At 38.0% G+C, this 20,312-nt stretch overlaps 1 protein-coding gene across 2 annotated transcripts in view; it reads left to right on the forward strand.

The window, feature by feature from the left end:
* Positions 1-546: 546 nt before the first annotated feature.
* Positions 547-20,312, forward strand: part of oprm1 (opioid receptor, mu 1) — a 54,270-nt gene continuing 34,504 nt past the window's right edge. For both annotated transcript variants that reach the window (XM_087802031.1, XM_087802032.1), the window contains exon 1: positions 547-932. In XM_087802031.1, coding sequence (XP_087658157.1) covers positions 688-932 — 245 coding nt within the window. In that variant the 5' untranslated portion in view covers positions 547-687. The remainder of the gene's footprint in view (positions 933-20,312) is intronic.

Here is a 20,312-nt window from a genome sequence, read left to right on the forward strand (position 1 = left end):
TAAGAAGTAGAAGAATAATAGAAGAAGAAGAAGACGAAGACGAGGAAGAAGGAGAAGGAGAAGGAGAAGGAGAAAGAGAAGGAGAAGGGGAAGCAGATGGAGAAGGAGAAGGAGAAGGAGAAAGAGAAAGAGAAGGAGAAGGAGAAAGAGAAAGAGAAGGAGAAGGAGATGGAGAAGGAGAAGGAGAAGGAGAAGGAGAAGGAGAAGGAGAAGGAGACGGAGAAGGAGAAAGAGAAGGAGAAGCAGATGGAGAAGGAGAAGGAGAAGAGGAGGAAGAAGAAGAGGAAGGAGAGGAAGAAGAAGAGGAGGAGGAAGAAGAAGAGGAGAAAAGGGAAGAAAGGGAAGAGGAAAGAGGAAGTTAGCGGAAAGAGAGATGGAGTGAGAAGGAAATAAATGAGAAAAAGGGAAAAAATAAGGAGGAAAGACATGATAAATGAGCGAGGGAAGAGGGGAAGGGAGGGAGGAGAGGGAGGAGAGGAGTGTGTCCCGCTGGAAGTGCGAGGGTCGTCAGTGAACTCTCACAGGCAGGAGAAGACGCGTCTCTCCTCCTTCTCTCTCCTCCTTCTCTCTCCATCCTCGGTCCCTGCAGCCGCTGGAGCTCCTGCACCTCCTTCACCTCCTGCACCTCCTGCGCCTCCTGCACCTCCTGCACCTCCTCCTCTCTCCAGCCCACCTCCCGCGAGGACCATGGAGAACATCTCGGACAGCGAGTACCGAGCACAGATGTCTCTTCACGGGAACAACAGTCTGTGTCGGAACTTAGGCAGCGACGGGAACCTGAGCCAGGGGCGGTGCGAGGGCGAGCGCGGGCTGTCCGGGGCGAGCCTGGACACCAACCCGGTCATCATCGCCATCGTCATCACGGCGCTTTACTCCATCGTGTGTGTGGTCGGGCTGGTGGGCAACGTGCTGGTCATGTACATCATCGTCAGGTGGGTGGTGTGTGTTGAGTTGTGTTGTGTTGTGTTGTGTTGTGTTGTGTTGTGTTGTGTTGTGTTGTGTTGTGTTGTGTTGTGTTGTGTTGTGTTGTGTTGTGTTGTGTTGTGTTGTGTTGTGTTGTGTTGTGTGACTTGTGTATGTCCGTACGTTGTGAAGCTCTGAGTTGTTCCAACAACACGTCATACACTCCTGTACACACCTGTGGGTGTGTGTTTCTCAAGTCATGTTGTTTGAGTCCAGGTGTGTCTACACAACAAGAACCACTCGATCAACCAGTGTCACGTGGGTCTGATCAGTATCATGATGGAAGGTGTCTTTGAACGCATCAGTTTAAGTGATATTAATCCCATAATGTTTCTTATATATATATATATATATATATATATATATATATATATATATATATATATATATATATATATATATATATATATATATATATATATATATATATATATATATATATATATATACTGTATATATATACTTATATAGTGATATATCATGATAGTGTAGTAACAAGTATATATATGTGTAGTATTGTCCAGTACTTGACTCTGGTGTTGTGATAGTGTAGTAACAAGTATATATGTGTAGCAATGTCCAGTACTTGACTCTGGTGTTGTGATAGTGTAGTAACAAGTATATATATGTGTAGTATTGTGCAGTACTTGACTCTGGTGTTGTGATAGTGTAGTAACAAGTATATATATGTGTAGTATTGTGCAGTACTTGACTCTGGTGTTGTGATAGTGTACTAACACGTATATATGTGTAGTATTGTCCAGTACTTGACTCTGGTCTTGTGATAGTGTAGTAACAAGTTTATATGTGTAGTATTGTCCAGTACTTGACTCTGCTGTTGTGATAGTGTAGTAACAAGTATTTATATGTGTAGTATTGTGCAGTACTTGACTCTGGTGTTGTGATAGTGTAGTAACAAGTATATATGTGTAGTATTGTCCAGTACTTGACTCTGGTGTTGTGATAGTGTAGTAACAAGTATATATGTGTAGTATTGTCCAGTACTTGACTCTGGTGTTGTGATAGTGTAGTAACAAGTATATATGTGTAGTATTGTCCAGTACCTGACTCTGGTGTTGTGATAGTGTAGTAACAAGTATATATGTGTAGTATTGTCCAGTACTTGACTCTGATGTTGTGATAGTGTAGTAACAAGTATATATGTGTAGTATTGTCCAGTACTTGACTCTGGTGTTGTGATAGTGTAGTAACAAGTATATATATGTGTAGTATTGTGCAGTAATTGACTCTGATGTTGTGATAGTGTACTAACACGTATATATGTGAAGTATTGTCCAGTACTTGACTCTGATGTTGTGATAGTGTAGTAACAAGTATATATGTGTAGTATTGTCCAGTACTTGACTCTGATGTTGTGATAGTGTAGTAACAAGTATATATGTGTAGTATTGTCCAGTACTTGACTCTGGTGTTGTAGTATTTTCAGACCACATGACTCTTGATGAAGTCGTAACTACCTTTCATTTGTTTTCAAACCAAAATATGTCCAAACATCAGCTTTAAAAGCTGCTGGACTCACTGTATCCTCTCGTCCTCAGTCCTTATTCTTCCTGTAGCTGTGGAGGACGTAACGACTGCTGCCATTTACAGGTTTATACATTTAGTTAATTATAATTCATAATGTATAAAGTTATATATATATATATATATCCTTGCATATCCTTGTTCATGTACATCATTGAAATATAAACCATAATACTAATGATAAAAAATTCAATATAGTTTGAAAGACCAAAAAATAGAAATACTAGGTAGCAATACATACAGTGCTGTTTAATATTAATACAGCAGCATAAAAATAAAATTAGAATAGAAAAAAGAATATGAATATACCATGGTCAAGAATAATTAATTATTTTAAAATAATAATCCGGATACAACAAAGACACTGTTTCTTTGAGTGAAATCACAAACAGTTGTTATCCTGTAAAACTACTAAATGAAATACTTGCTAGTCCAGCTGTTCAATACAGCGTTGAACATTATGAGGAGAAATGTAGTCGCGACGAAAAAGGTTGTATTAAAGTTGCAATAAGTAATATTGATATTGTTGTTTCTGGCTCCACCCAGTGCAGAAGAGTAGAACTGCAGTTTATGATTTTCCACACATTTGTGTTTGTTGACAAAATGAGACTCTTGTTGTTTTATGATTTTCCTCCCAGGCTTAAAACCTTGTTATGGATCACGTTTCTTCTCCGAGTCTCAAGCGGACGTCAAAGCTCTGAGCAGCTTCTCAGGCCCGACGTGTGAAACCACAGCAAGGTTGTCGTGAAGGCGGCGAATAATGAGCGACACACGGTCGTCAACATGGCGGCAAAAGTCACCCTTGAAACGATCGACGGATTCGAGGCCGCGTTAATTTCACTAATGAAGCGTCTTTGACGCTGGTCGTCACGCGCCTGCAGGCACGACCTTCAGTGATGATGGTCTTCAAACCCACGCAGTGACTCGCTCCACGTCACGTGACCACGGTTCCAAGCTCAGTCGCTTCCTTCGTCTCCGAGACTAACGTGAGGATCATTGTCCTCTCACGGTTGAAACTGAGCTGTCTGAGGCCATGGTTCTCACTGGAAATCTTTAGAAAGAGACGTCAGATATAAAAAAACTGTTTATTCTTTTCTATGATCAGCAAAATGAAAACATTTCTTTCAATCATTTCATTAAAAAATAAAAAATAAATCCCTGCTTAACAAGTCAAGTGAAAAACAAGCACTTAAAGATACAAAACACCCCCGTCCTTATGGACCGTTCCACCCACCAGCACCAAAACATTGGTCATTTTATTTATTTATTTTAACCAAGTGGTTCAGTCGCTCTTGTCCTCGACCCTGAACCAGGACGTATTAACATATTTGTATCACAAACTGATTGTATCAATTATTTATGAAGTATATTTAAATAATAAAATAAATAGTAACAATAATATTATTTGTGTTGCGATCGTGCGTTGAGTTGTGATTCTCTGCTCGTCAGCCCTGGAGAAATGATCTTCTTCAACTGTCACATCAGGTCAAAAGTCACGGCGTGTCTTGTGTGTTTGTCTTCAAGTGTCTTCAAAACAATGACAGGATGTTGAAGAGAGACTTCTTCTCCTCCGTCTGACGCGTGTCCATCACTCGCTCGGAAAATAAATACTTGACGTTTTCCTGGAAACCCAGAGATTATAAAGACAGATATTAAATCCAACACAAGCCTCTGGGTGATTGTATTTAATCACGTGGCAGGTTTAAAAAAAGAATGGTGGTTCGCTGAGGTGTGTGTAGATGTGTTGATCAGCGAGTGTGTGATTCTCACTTGTTAACGCCGCATTGTTCAGATCATGATAAAATAAAATGGTGACAAAAACTTCTAGTTTTTAACTCAACATTCACATCTCATGTAGTAAAGTAGTTAAAAGGTGAAAAAACTAGATGGCAGCAGTAATCAGGTCCTCCACTTAAAGGAAGAATGATGACTGAGGACGAGAGGATACAGTGAGTCCAGCCGCTTTTAAAGCTGATTTTTGGACATATTTTGGTTTGAAAACAAATGAAAGTAGTTTCGACTTCGTCAAGAGTCATGTGGTCTGTAAATACTACAACACCAGAGTCAAGTACTGGACAATACTACATATATATACTTGTTACTACACTATCACAACACCAGAGTCAAGTACTGGACAATACTACACATATATACTTGTTACTACACTATCACAACACCAGAGTCAAGGACTGGACAATACTACACATATATACTTGTTACTACACAATCATAACACCAGAGTCAAGTACTGGACAATACTACACATATATACATGTTACTACACTATCATAACACCAGAGTCAAGGACTGGACAATACTACACATATATACTTGTTACTACAGTATCATAACACCAGAGTCAAGTACTGGACAATACTACACATATATACATGTTACTACACTATCATAACACCAGAGTCAAGTACTGGACAATACTACATATATATACTTGTTACTACACTATCATAACACCAGAGTCAAGTACTGGACAATACTACATATATATACTTGTTACTACACTATCATAACACCAGAGTCAAGTACTGGACAATACTACATATATATACTTGTTACTACACTATCACAACACCAGAGTCAAGGACTGGACAATACTACACATATATACTTGTTACTACACTATCACAACACCAGAGTCAAGTACTGGACAATACTACATATATATACTTGTTACTACACTATCACAACACCAGAGTCAAGGACTGGACAATACTACACATATATACTTGTTACTACACTATCACAACACCAGAGTCAAGTACTGGACAATACTACATATATATACTTGTTACTACACTATCATAACACCAGAGTCAAGGACTGGACAATACTACACATATATACTTGTTACTACACTATCACAACACCAGAGTCAAGGACTGGACAATACTACACATATATACTTGTTACTACACTATCATAACACCAGAGTCAAGTACTGGACAATACTACACATATATACTTGTTACTACACTATCACAACACCAGAGTCAAGTACTGGACAATACTACACATATATACTTGTTACTACACTATCACAACACCAGAGTCAAGGACTGGACAATACTACACATATATACTTGTTACTACACTATCACAACACCAGAGTCAAGTACTGGACAATACTACATATATATACTTGTTACTACACTATCATAACACCAGAGTCAAGGACTGGACAATACTACACATATATACTTGTTACTACACTATCACAACACCAGAGTCAAGGACTGGACAATACTACACATATATACTTGTTACTACACTATCATAACACCAGAGTCAAGTACTGGACAATACTACACATATATACTTGTTACTACACTATCACAACACCAGAGTCAAGTACTGGACAATACTACACATGTATACTTGTTGCTTCACTATCACAACACCAGAGTCAAGTACTGGACAATACTACACATATATACTTGTTGCTACACTATCACAACGCCAGAGTCAAGTACTGGACAATACTACTCATATATACTTGTTACTACACTATCACAACACCAGAGTCAAGTACTGGACAATTCTACACATATATACTTGTTGCTACACTATCACAACACCAGAGTCAAGTACTGGACAATACTACTCATATATACTTGTTACTACACTATCACAACACTAGAGTCAAGTACTCAACAATACTACTCATATATACTTGTTACTACACTATCACAACACCAGAGTCAAGTACTCGACAATACTATTCCTATATACTTGTTGCTACACTATCACAACACCAGAGTCAAGTACTGGACAATACTACACATATATACTTGTTACTACACTATCACAACACCAGAGTCAAGTACTGGACAATACTACACATATATACTTGTTACTACACTATCACAACACCAGAGTCAAGTACTGGACAATACTACACATATATACTTGTTACTACACTATCACAACACCAGAGTCAAGTACTGGACAATACTACACATATATACTTGTTACTACACTATCACAACACCAGAGTCAAGTACTGGACAATACTACACATATATACTTGTTACTACACTATCAAAACACCAGAGTCAAGTACTGGAAAATACTACACATATATACTTGTTACTACACTATCACAACACCAGAGTCAAGTACTGGACAATACTACACATATATACTTGTTACTACACTATCACAACACCAGAGTCAAGTACTGGACAATACTACACATATATACTTGTTACTACACTATCACAACACTAGAGTCAAGTACTCAACAATACTACTCATATATACTTGTTACTACACTATCACAACACCAGAGTCAAGTACTCGACAATACTACTCATATATACTTGTTGCTACACTATCACAACACCAGAGTCAAGCACTGGACAATACTACTCATATATACTTGTTGCTACACTATCACAACCCCAGAGTCAAGTACTGGACAATACTACACATATATACTTGTTGCTACACTATCACAACACCAGAGTCAAGTACTGGACAATACTACTCATATATACTTGTTACTACACTATCACAACACTAGAGTCAAGTACTCAACAATACTACTCATATATACTTGTTGCTACACTATCACAACACCAGAGTCAAGTACTGGACAATACTACTCGTATATACTTGTTGCTACACTATCACAACACCAGAGTCAAGTACTGGACAATACTACACATATATACTTGTTACTACACTATCACAACACCAGAGTCAAGTACTGGACAATACTACACATATATACTTGTTGCTACACTATCACAACACCAGAGTCAAGTACTGGACAATACTACACATATATACTTGTTGCTACACTATCACAACACCAGAGTCAAGTACTGGACAATACTACACATATATACTTGTTGCTACACTATCACAACACCAGAGTCAAGTACTGGACAATACTACTCATATATACTTGTTACTACACTATCACAACACTAGAGTCAAGTACTCAACAATACTACTCATATATACTTGTTACTACACTATCACAACACTAGAGTCAAGTACTCAACAATACTACACATATATACTTGTTGCTACACTATCATAACACCAGAGTCAAGTACTGGACAATACTACACATATATACTTGTTGCTACACTATCACAACACCAGAGTCAAGTACTGGACAATACTACTCATATATACTTGTTACTACACTATCACAACACTAGAGTCAAGTACTCAACAATACTATTCATATATACTTGTTGCTACACTATCACAACACCAGAGTCAAGTACTGGACAATACTACACATATATACTTGTTACTACACTATCACAACACCAGAGTCAAGTACTGGACAATACTACTCATATATACTTGTTGCTACACTATCACAACACCAGAGTCAAGTACTGGACAATACTACTCATATATACTTGTTGCTACACTATCACAACACCAGAGTCAAGTACTGGACAATACTACTCATATATACTTGTTACTACACTATCACAACACCAGAGTCAAGTACTGGACAATACTACTCATATATACTTGTTACTACACTATCACAACACTAGAGTCAAGTACTCAACAATACTACTCATATATACTTGTTACTACACTATCACAACACCAGAGTCAAGTACTGGACAATACTACACATATATACTTGTTAGTACACTATCACAACACCAGAGTCAAGTACTGGACAATACTACACATATATACTTGTTACTACACTATCACAACACCAGAGTCAAGTACTGGACAATACTACACATATATACTTGTTACTACACTATCACAACACCAGAGTCAAGTACTGGACAATACTACACATATATACTTGTTACTACACTATCACAACACCAGAGTCAAGTACTGGACAATACTGCACATATATACTTGTTACTACAGTATTACTATATATAAATCAACACACTCTTGACACACACACACCTGGACTTAAGTCATTCCTCTAAGATGCAGGTAGTAATGGTGAAAAAAGTCGTAACAAGATAAAAAAAAAAAAAATCTTGCTCAAGGTTTGTTGTAAGTCATTACGTCCTCCACAGCTAGAGGGAGCTTGAGATCCTGTGAGATCCTTGTGATGACTGAGGACGAGAGGATACAGTGACAAACTTAAAAAACAAATGTATTCCTTAATAAAGATCTCACCGAATATTCTAGGCTTAACCAAGGTTTCAGCAGAAACTTTGATTCAAATAAGTCACAGGAGATATTTTATTTCTCTCTGTCTTTTAAAGCCTGGTCAGTCAGAGACAGTTATTTATGTTGTTCAGGGAAACTCGTCGTTCACACAAAAGATGCAATTTATTTTGTTCATCCAGATCTTTTAGGGTTCAATGCTATTAGCCTCTTTTGTTCCGCGCAGCTTTTCCAACCGATTTAAATAGTGAATCAGCAGCTTCTTGCAGCTACTTCTCTCCAGTGTGTGCTTTAAACAACATGAGTTTCACATCATTCCTCGCACGTGTGTGCAGCCCGAGGTCTGGCTTCGCTGCTGTGCTGCTGACGAGATCAGCTTGACGGCGAACAGGGGGGTTAAAGCTCCACAACAACCGGCTCTCGTCACCATTTGTATTCAGTTCCGTGTCCACCGGCCGCCGCTGAAGAGGCGTCAGGTGTCGAGCCACCAAACAAAAGTGCTCGCCCACAGGAGTCGCTCGCATGACCTCGGAACCTTCAAAATAATGGCTCTTAACGTGGACGACTTTGTTGTTTCGCTCCGAGACTGAGTCAGAAAAAAAGAGTCAAACTGTGACCAACACAAGCCCACGAAGGTAGAGAATAGGAGAGAGAGGACATGTTTGCACTCTGGACGTGAGAAGAAGAGGAAGATTATTTTATCCTCTGTTTGTCGAAAGTAAAACGAAGAAATATGCACAACCGAGGCGTCTCAAGACGTCTGGACGCGTCTCTCACGGAACGTAAAGTTCATTTAGTCATGATCCTCCAACCTTTTGTAAACAAAGACTATAAACTTTACATTGGCATGCTTCTGGCCACTAGATGGCAGCAGTCGTTACGTCCTCCACAGCTACAGGAAGAATGATGACTGAGGACGAGAGGATACAGTGAGTGTTTGGACATATTTTGTTTTGAAAACAAATGATCGTGACTTTCATATAAACATACATTTTTGTCTACAACTCTAAAAAGAACATTACATTACATTACTCTGAAAATAATCTCAACCCTGAGGGTGAGTAGAAAATGAGTGAAGTTTAAAGGTCTCAGACTATCTTCACTGAGGAGAAAAGTACATCATAATAATACTACTACTAATAATAATTATGGTATAATCTTCCCGACAGTTGTGTTTTGGAAAATGAAAAACATCTGAGGACGTAAACAAAGAGGTCCGACTTCACCGCAGACTTTAAGCCACTAAAATAAGATTAAAAAAGTAAAGTGCGTCGATGATCCAACAAAATAAAAGAACATTTGCAGACATTAAATGTCTTTTAGTTCTGACCATGAGTTGATAACATAATTATCCGTCCCTGACGACCCTCTCACTTAATCTTTAACGACAGGTCTGATCCAATCAAATCTCTTAGTGCTCCACTCAAGGGGCGGAGCTTCTGACAAAGAAAGCATCCCATTGGTTGATGTTCTAATGGGGGGGGGGGGGTTGTCCAGTCAGCCTGACCTTCACTAACATGGTTTTCTGTAAGTGTGTAGAAGGTTAGAGATCATCAGAGGCAGCTCAGAAGGTTGTTGTTGTTATTGTTGTTATTATTGTTGTCCTTGAGCAAGACTCTTAAACCTGGAGCGCTGCGTTGCAGCCTACTTCCACCAGAGGTAGATTCAACGCCAGCTGAGTGTGTGTGGACCGTGATTAAAAGTGAGAGAGAAGATTTAACATAGAAAAGATAAGATCCCAGAAATCATTGAAATCCGTCCATTTTTTCATGTGATTCTTCCTCTGACTGAAGCTCGACAGCCACTTATCTGATAGTTCTCCCTGATGTTCTTCTGATCGCAGGTCTCTCTTCCCCACTTTGTTGCCTTGAAGACAATAATGAGCGATTAAAAGGCAGAAAAAAAGAATCACAACCTCTTCACTTCCTCTTAAAAACCTCTTCCTGTGGTAATTGTTGCACTTGTGTAAACTTCTGGTGAGGAAACAAACACCAGAGCATGTGCTTCACAGTAGGAAGAATCAATTGTGGATCGTGGAATGAAGCCGCCGGTGCTGAGTGCTTCCTGTTACCATGGAAACACTAGATTTGAGAATAGTGAGTGCAAAATGACTCCCTAACCACTTTCTCTCCTCCACATCAGCTCCTTCACCTCCAAAACACCAGCTGTATCTGAGACCAACAACAAGCTTGGAGACGCTCTGTCTTGAACCAGGACTTTGTGTTCGGAGCTGCTGCCAACACTTTAGATCACATTAAATACTGGCACAAATATTTCCTTCATTTTTGCTCTTTAAGAAAACAAAAGATCGCGTTGATCCATTTAGAAGTCGTAGTTTCATTTCAACGAGAATCCACGGCAAAAAGATGTTGGATTCGGGAGATAATTTATTGTTAAAGAAACAATGTGTAGCTTTAAAAGATTGTTTCTGGCTCCATCTAGAGTCAAAACAGTGTAACTGCATAGTCTTGGAACCCTTTTTGTCAAATACTTCTTGTACTTATGTTGACATTACAAGAGAAGAGGTTTTATATTTCTGATAAAACTGCTTTTCCCTGATTCTCTGAGACTCTTATGTTTGTCTCTATGTTGTCTTGAACATTTAAGCATATATTTTATTGAATATTGTTTTATTTGTTTAAGCGCTTTGTTACCCTGGTCAGGAAAAGTTCTCTACAAATATAAATTACTGACTTTCTAACTATATATATATATATATTCAATATATCATATATATATATTTATATACAAAAGGTATTCCTGTTTGTGTATATACTGTATATATATGAGTGTGTGTGTATATAAATGTAAATATGTGTGTGTGTGTGTGCGTGTACAGTATATATGTGTGTGTGTATACTGTATATATATATATATATATATATATATATGCGTGTGTTTATATATCAGTGTTTGCATGAGTGTGTGTGTATAAATATGTGTGTATATATATGTGTGTATATATATGTGTGTCTGTTTATATATCAGTGTGTGCATGCGCGTGTGTGTATAAATATATGTGTATATATATTTGTGTGTGTTTACATATCAGTGTGTGCATGAGTGTGTGTATAAATATGTGTATATATATGTGTTTGTGTTCATATATGAGTGTGTGCATGCATGTGTGTGTATAAATATGTGTGTATATATATGTGTGTCTGTTTATATATCAGTGTGTGCATGCGCGTGTGTGTATAAATATATGTGTATATATATTTGTGTGTGTTTACATATCAGTGTGTGCTTTTATATATATGTATGTGTGTATGTGTGTGTATGTGTGTTTATGTAATATTTTCAGAATATACACAACATTTCATAATTATTTAAAGTAGATGTAATTTCTGTGATGTTTTCCTTAAAAGAATCCATTTATACTGAACAACAAACATCTGTTGATCAAACAAGGCTGCACTGATCGTTCTTTTCTCATTAAAGATCTTCTTGTGATAACATCTTCCTCCTAAATGATACTTTTGTTAATTACACACGTAATCTAACTCAGCTTCAGGGTATTTTTAAAGATGTATTTCGGACATAACAGCGTCTCCTCGGTCGAATAAACCAGAGTCTGATATGAAAACAAACTCGTGGGAAATAAAAGCTGCCACTAACATGTGATCCATCACGTTTATTACTATTGAATTAGTTTAGTCACAAATTGATTCAGCGCCTGTTGCTGTCGTCGACTCACAGTCGCCGGATTCTGACCAAACGTACGATACATGCTAGTGTGGTCTAGAGAGCTGTTACACTGTTCTGACACTGGGGGGAGCTAGAAACAATACAATCAATCTTTCATGTTAACCTTTCACAACTCTGTTGCTAATAATGCTAACAAAAATACGAATTAAAGCTTCACAGTACAACAATAAATGATCTTTATTTGTTTGATTGTCTGTTTTTTTGTGGAGGAGTGAAGCCATTATTGCGTCATAATGGACTCTCGTAACCTCTCGTTCGTCCAGATTTCAGAGCAACTTTATAAAGTTTTATCTTGACCTTTAAAGTATATTTATTTTTTTGATTTGAATATTGTTTTGATTGTTTAAGCGCTTTGTGACCCTGGTCTGGAAAAGCTCTATATAAATACAAATGACTTACTTACTTACTTAGATTTCACAATATTCAAGTGTATTTGTGTACAAATAGTGTAACACGTCATCACTCTCACTCCAGAACAAGTGGAAGCTGCAGTTGGATGGACTCTGATTATCACGTTGTAAAGGCGACACGTTGGACAAATGGTTTGAGTCTCTGAAGGATTGAGAGTCAGAAGCAGTGGATCAATGAGAACAGAAGCATCTGTTGTGATCTGAACTCTGTCTTGGCTGCGTCTCCCTCGACGGCTTGTTTGTGTCTCAGTGCAGCAGCTATTGATGCATCAGCAGCTATTGATGGCTGTTGCTGCACACACACACACACACACACACACACACACACACACTCGCACTCGCACTCGCACTCGCACACGCACACACACACACACACACACACACACACACACACACACACACTCGCACTCGCACTCGCACTCGCACACGCATATACATACACATACACACATATATAATATATATATATACACATACACACATATATAATATATATACATACACACACACACATATAATAAATATATATACACATACATATACACACATATATAATATATACACATACACACACACATATATAATAAATATATACACATACACATACACACATATATAATATATATATACACATACACACACACACATATATAATATATATATACACATACACACATACACATATGTAATATATATATATATACATACACACACACACACATATATATATAATATGTATATATATATACACACACACACATATATAATATATATATATATACTATATTACTTACCACAACCCATAGCGACGGCCTGTAGAGGGCAGAGCATGCATGAAGTGGAACTTATGTTTCAAACGAATAAAAAATACTGCCTTGCCAAAGAGTTCAGGGTAAAACTTTTAAAAAGGTCATATTGTGATCAGTGATAGTATGTGTTAATATTTTCCTGGTGTAAGGTTTGAAAAACACTTTTCTTTCCTTGTTTTTGTGACTCAATCATTTGTTTTTTTGGCACAATGTGGAAAACAAATCCCTTCATTCATCCATCAGCCTATAGAGTCTTGACGGACGCACGACTCCTCGTACTTCACAGATTCAACGTCTCCAGGATCAATAACCGTTAAGAGCCAGATTGAGGCGAGAATCCTCATCAATCGCACGAACGTCGACAAGTTGTGACTTTATGTCGAAAACAAAGTGTCCTTTCCATGATGTTGAAAGACGTTGAAACGATCGTCGCTGATGCATCACGTCGTTGTTTTGTCGACTCACAAGATCACACAGACCTTCGACAAACCTTCAGTCACTTCTCTCTAAACATCGTCTTCAATCGCAGAAATGAAAGCAATCGTGTTTTATGTCACATTAATAACCAAAGGTTGCAATGGAGACGGTGTTTGCATTCATTTTTAAAACGGTAAATAAAATTGAATATTGACATATGCAAGAAGAAAATGTAAATTTTTTACTTCTTTACAGGAAACAAAGAAAAAAAACTTTAATTTAAACGACTTTGTGAACATAAAAGTCTTTTTTTAAGATGATCAATCCTGCAAATCCCTGGACCGAGAATTATCATCTTCTTCTCTGAGATCCTCATGAAGCAACTTCTTCAAACGCTCGACATCTTGGCCCAGAAACAGCGATTTTGATATAATCCGATAAATTCCCTGGGATTAATGTTGGAGGTCTTGACACTATAACTAAAGATGTTCTTCACTTGCTGGTGTTCGTCAGAGTCTCGTTGAAACCCTCGTGTCTCAACATCAAGCCACAGAACCAAGTGTTGTAAGAAAACTGATCCAGGATCTGGTGTTTGATTGATAGGCCTGAGGCGACAGGAAGTTTATCTTGATACAGTCAGTTAGCGAATCACAATATTAAATTATAATTAGTCATTATAAACAACCTGATTATAACGAATATCATTATTTTCAGAAGAAAAGGTCTAATTGGTTTATTAAAAAAACATCATTTTCAGACAGAGTTGGATGTTTTCATTGCAGTAATTAATTATGTTGCTATAATGACACAGAAAAGTGAGCGTTGGTCACGACCGTCGTACAAACATTTCTGCCTGTAACTCAAAAAACACACAGATTACTGTGAAAATAATCCGACCATTAGTCGATGTCCGGGGCAGGAAACAGGATTAAAGATGGAACTCGTTCATGATCAAGAACAAACAGAAAGAACAGCACGAGGCACTGATGAAAAACAACATCAGCCGACAGTGAAGCGACACTTTAGTAGAACAACACACCAGCGACTCCTTGACGTCACGACACAGACTGACAGATTTCAAACACACAACATCAGGAGCACAACAGGAAGTGAGCACGACTGAAACACACAGTGGGTGTGTGAGTCCCAAATGTGTGTGTTGTGTTCCACTTGTGTCCCACTGCACTTAATATTTTGAGAACACAAGCGTGTCCCGATGAGCAGTGTGTGAAAATATAGTGCACTATGAGCACTCAAGTGTGGATCGATGAACACTTTCCACCCTCGACGTCCTCCATCTTAGTGACGTAGATGAAGCTAAACTGAAGCTTAACTGAAGCTAAACTGATGCTAAACTGATGCTAAACTGAAGTTAAACTGAAGCTAAACTGAAGTTAAACTGAAGCTAAACTGAAGCTTAACTGAAGCTAAACTGATGCTAAACTGAAGTTAAACTGAAGCTAAACTGAAGTTAAACTGAAGCTAAACTGAAGCTTAACTGAAGCTAAACTGATGCTAAACTGAAGTTAAACTGAAGCTAAACTGAAGTTAAACTGAAGCTAAACTGAAGCTTAACTGAAGCTAAACTGAGGCTAAACTGAAGCTTAACTGAAGCTAAACTGATGCTAAACTGAAGTTAAACTGAAGCTAAACTGAAGTTAAACTGAAGCTAAACTGAAGCTTAACTGAAGCTAAACTAAAGCTAAACTGATGCTAAACTGAAGTTAAACTGAAGCTAAACTGAAGCTAAACTGATGCTAAACTGAAGCTAAACTGATGCTAAACTGAAGCTAAACTGAAGCTAAACTGAAGCTAAACTGAAGCTAAAATGAAGTTAAACTGAAGCTAAACTGAAGCTAAACTGAAGATAAAATTAAGCTAAACTGAAGCTAAACTGAAGCTAAACTGAAGATAAACTGAAGCTAAACTGAAACTAAACTGAAGCTAAACTGAAGCTAAAATGAAGTTAAACTGAAGCTAAACTGAAGCTAAACTGAAGATAAAATTAAGCTAAACTGAAGCTAAACTGAAGCTAAACTGAAGATAAACTGAAGATAAACTGAAGCTAAACTGAAGATAAACCGAAGATAAACTGAAGCTAAACTGAAGCTAAACTGAAGCTAAACTGAAGCTAAACTGAAGATAAACTGAAGCTAAACTGAAGATAAACTGAAGATAAACTGAAGCTAAACTGAAGATAAACTGAAGATAAAATTAAGCTAAACTGAAGATAAACCGAAGATAAACCGAAGCTAAACTGAAGCTAAACTGAAGATAAACTGAAGATAAACTGAAGCTAAGCTGAAGCTAAACTGAAGATAATCTGAAGCTAAACTGAAGCTAAACTGAAGATAAACTGAAGATAAACTGAAGCTAAACTGAAGATAAACTGAAGATAAACTGAAGCTAAACTGAAGATAAACTGAAGCTAAACTGAAGATAAACTGAAGCTAAACTGAAGCTAAACTGAAAAAAGTAATAACAAAAGTAATAACACAATGAAACACAACTTACTAAATTGTTATTGGAGAAAAGTGTCAAGTGTCGATGATAGTGTTCCTACAGCTGGTTGAAATCATCCTTAAATAGTAGTAGAAGAAGAAGCCGTCGTGTCATTTCCTGTTAGTGTGTAGCAGCAGAGTTTGATTTGAGACATACTATCTGTGGAGGATTAGTTACTAGTTAGTACACTATCCTGATGATACTAACCAGTGCACTAAGACAAGTATGTTTGACACAGCATTTGATTTGAGACAGAACAACACTGTCCAGCACTGCACAAGCAAGTGCACTGTCTTTAAGTATACTGTGCACAGCGCGCTCCATTTTCACACACTGCTCATTGAGACGCACTTGTGTACTCAAAATATGAAGTGTAAGTGAACAATTTGGGACACACACCGATGGACTACACAATAAAACCAGGAAGAGACGAGAAGCACATGAAGGACAGTCGAGTAGAAAATGAATCAATCAATTTAGTTCATGTTTTTATTTAGAATAGCAAGTGTTTCCAAAATGATCATTTCATTTAATTCAGGCTTTTAAAAACATTTTTATTCTTCACGTTTCAAAGCTTGTTTTCCAACAAACACACATGTCAGTGCGGAACACTTCAGTTTTCAAGACTTCATCTCGTCGTTCCGTTACTGATGGATTCAAAACACGAAATGGATTTTTATTCTGCTGCGGAAATGTAGGTGGAATGTGGAGTAAGAATGTTTTTGAAAGATGATGGAAAGAAGGTGAAGAAAGAGTCTTGCAGGGTTGAGGGTTCAAATCCCTGAGAAAGAAAGGCTGATGGAAAGAAGGTGAAGAAAGAGTCTTGCAGGGTTGAGGGTTCAAATCCCTGTGAGGAGACTAAACGAGCGTCAGGACGCCACAGAATCTCTGATCCTTCCCTTCAGACTGAGAATGTCTGAAGAATTGATCGATTTGAATTTCAATAGAGTCACACATCACAACAACACACACACTGATGATACAATAGAGTCACACATCACAACAACACACACACTGATGATACAATAGAGTCACACATCACAACACACACACTGATGATACAATAGAGTCACACATCACAACACACACACTGATGATACAATAGAGTCACACATCACAACACACACACTGATGATACAATACAGTCACACATCACAACACACACACACTGATGATACAATACAGTCACACATCACAACACACACACACTGATGATACAATAGAGTCACACATCACAACACACACACACTGATGATACAATACAGTCACACATCACAACACACACACACTGATGATACAATACAGTCACACATCACAACACACACACACTGATGATACAATAGAGTCACACATCACAACACACACACACTGATGATACAATAGAGTCACACATCACAACACACACACACTGATGATACAATAGAGTCACACATCACAACAACACACACATTGATGATACAATAGAGTCACACATCACAACACACACACACACTGATGATACAATAGAGTCACACATCACAACAACACACACACACTGATGATACAATAGAGTCACACATCGCAACACACACACTGATGATACAATAGAGTCACACATCACAACACACACACTGATGATACAATACAGTCACACATCACAACACACACACACTGATGATACAATACAGTCACACATCACAACACACACACACTGATGATACAATAGAGTCACACATCACAACACACACACACTGATGATACAATACAGTCACACATCACAACACACACACACTGATGATACAATACAGTCACACATCACAACACACACACACTGATGATACAATAGAGTCACACATCACAACACACACACACTGATGATACAATAGAGTCACACATCACAACACACACACACTGATGATACAATAGAGTCACACATCACAACAACACACACATTGATGATACAATAGAGTCACACATCACAACACACACACACACTGATGATACAATAGAGTCACACATCACAACAACACACACATTGATGATACAATAGAGTCACACATCACAACACACACACACACTGATGATACAATAGAGTCACACATCACAACACACACACTCACTGATGATACAATAGAGTCACACATCACAACAACACACACACACTGATGATACAATAGAGTCACACATCACAACAACACACACTCACTGATGATACAATAGAGTCACACATCACAACACACACACACACTGATGATACAATAGAGTCACACATCACAACACACACACTCACTGATGATACAATAGAGTCACACATCACAACACACACACTCACTGATGATACAATAGAGTCACACATCACAACAACACACACTCACTGATGATACAATAGAGTCACACATCACAACAACACACACACACTGATGATACAATAGAGTCACACATCACAACACACACACTCACTGATGATACAATAGAGTCACACATCACAACAACACACACACACTGATGATACAATAGAGTCACACATCACAACAACACACACTCACTGATGATACAATAGAGTCACACATCACAACACACACACACACTGATGATACAATAGAGTCACACATCACAACACACACACACACTGATGATACAATAGAGTCACACATCACAACAACACACACATTGATGATACAATAGAGTCACACATCACAACACACACACACACTGATGATACAATAGAGTCACACATCACAACACACACACTCACTGATGATACAATAGAGTCACACATCACAACAACACACACACACTGATGATACAATAGAGTCACACATCACAACAACACACACTCACTGATGATACAATAGAGTCACACATCACAACACACACACACACTGATGATACAATAGAGTCACACATCACAACACACACACTGATGATACAATAGAGTCACACATCACAACACACACACTGATGATACAATACAGTCACACATCACAACACACACACACTGATGATACAATACAGTCACACATCACAACACACACACACTGATGATACAATAGAGTCACACATCACAACACACACACACTGATGATACAATACAGTCACACATCACAACACACACACACTGATGATACAATAGAGTCACACATCACAACACACACACACTGATGATACAATAGAGTCACACATCACAACACACACACACTGATGATACAATAGAGTCACACATCACAACACACACACACTGATGATACAATAGAGTCACACATCACAACAACACACACATTGATGATACAATAGAGTCACACATCACAACACACACACACACTGATGATACAATAGAGTCACACATCACAACAACACACACATTGATGATACAATAGAGTCACACATCACAACACACACACACACTGATGATACAATAGAGTCACACATCACAACACACACACTCACTGATGATACAATAGAGTCACACATCACAACAACACACACACACTGATGATACAATAGAGTCACACATCACAACAACACACACTCACTGATGATACAATAGAGTCACACATCACAACACACACACACACTGATGATACAATAGAGTCACACATCACAACACACACACTCACTGATGATACAATAGAGTCACACATCACAACACACACACTCACTGATGATACAATAGAGTCACACATCACAACAACACACACTCACTGATGATACAATAGAGTCACACATCACAACAACACACACACACTGATGATACAATAGAGTCACACATCACAACACACACACTCACTGATGATACAATAGAGTCACACATCACAACAACACACACACACTGATGATACAATAG

Source organism: Callionymus lyra, chromosome 11 (genome assembly GCF_982586985.1).
Source record: "Callionymus lyra chromosome 11, fCalLyr1.hap1.1, whole genome shotgun sequence".
NCBI lineage: Eukaryota > Metazoa > Chordata > Actinopteri > Syngnathiformes > Callionymidae > Callionymus > Callionymus lyra.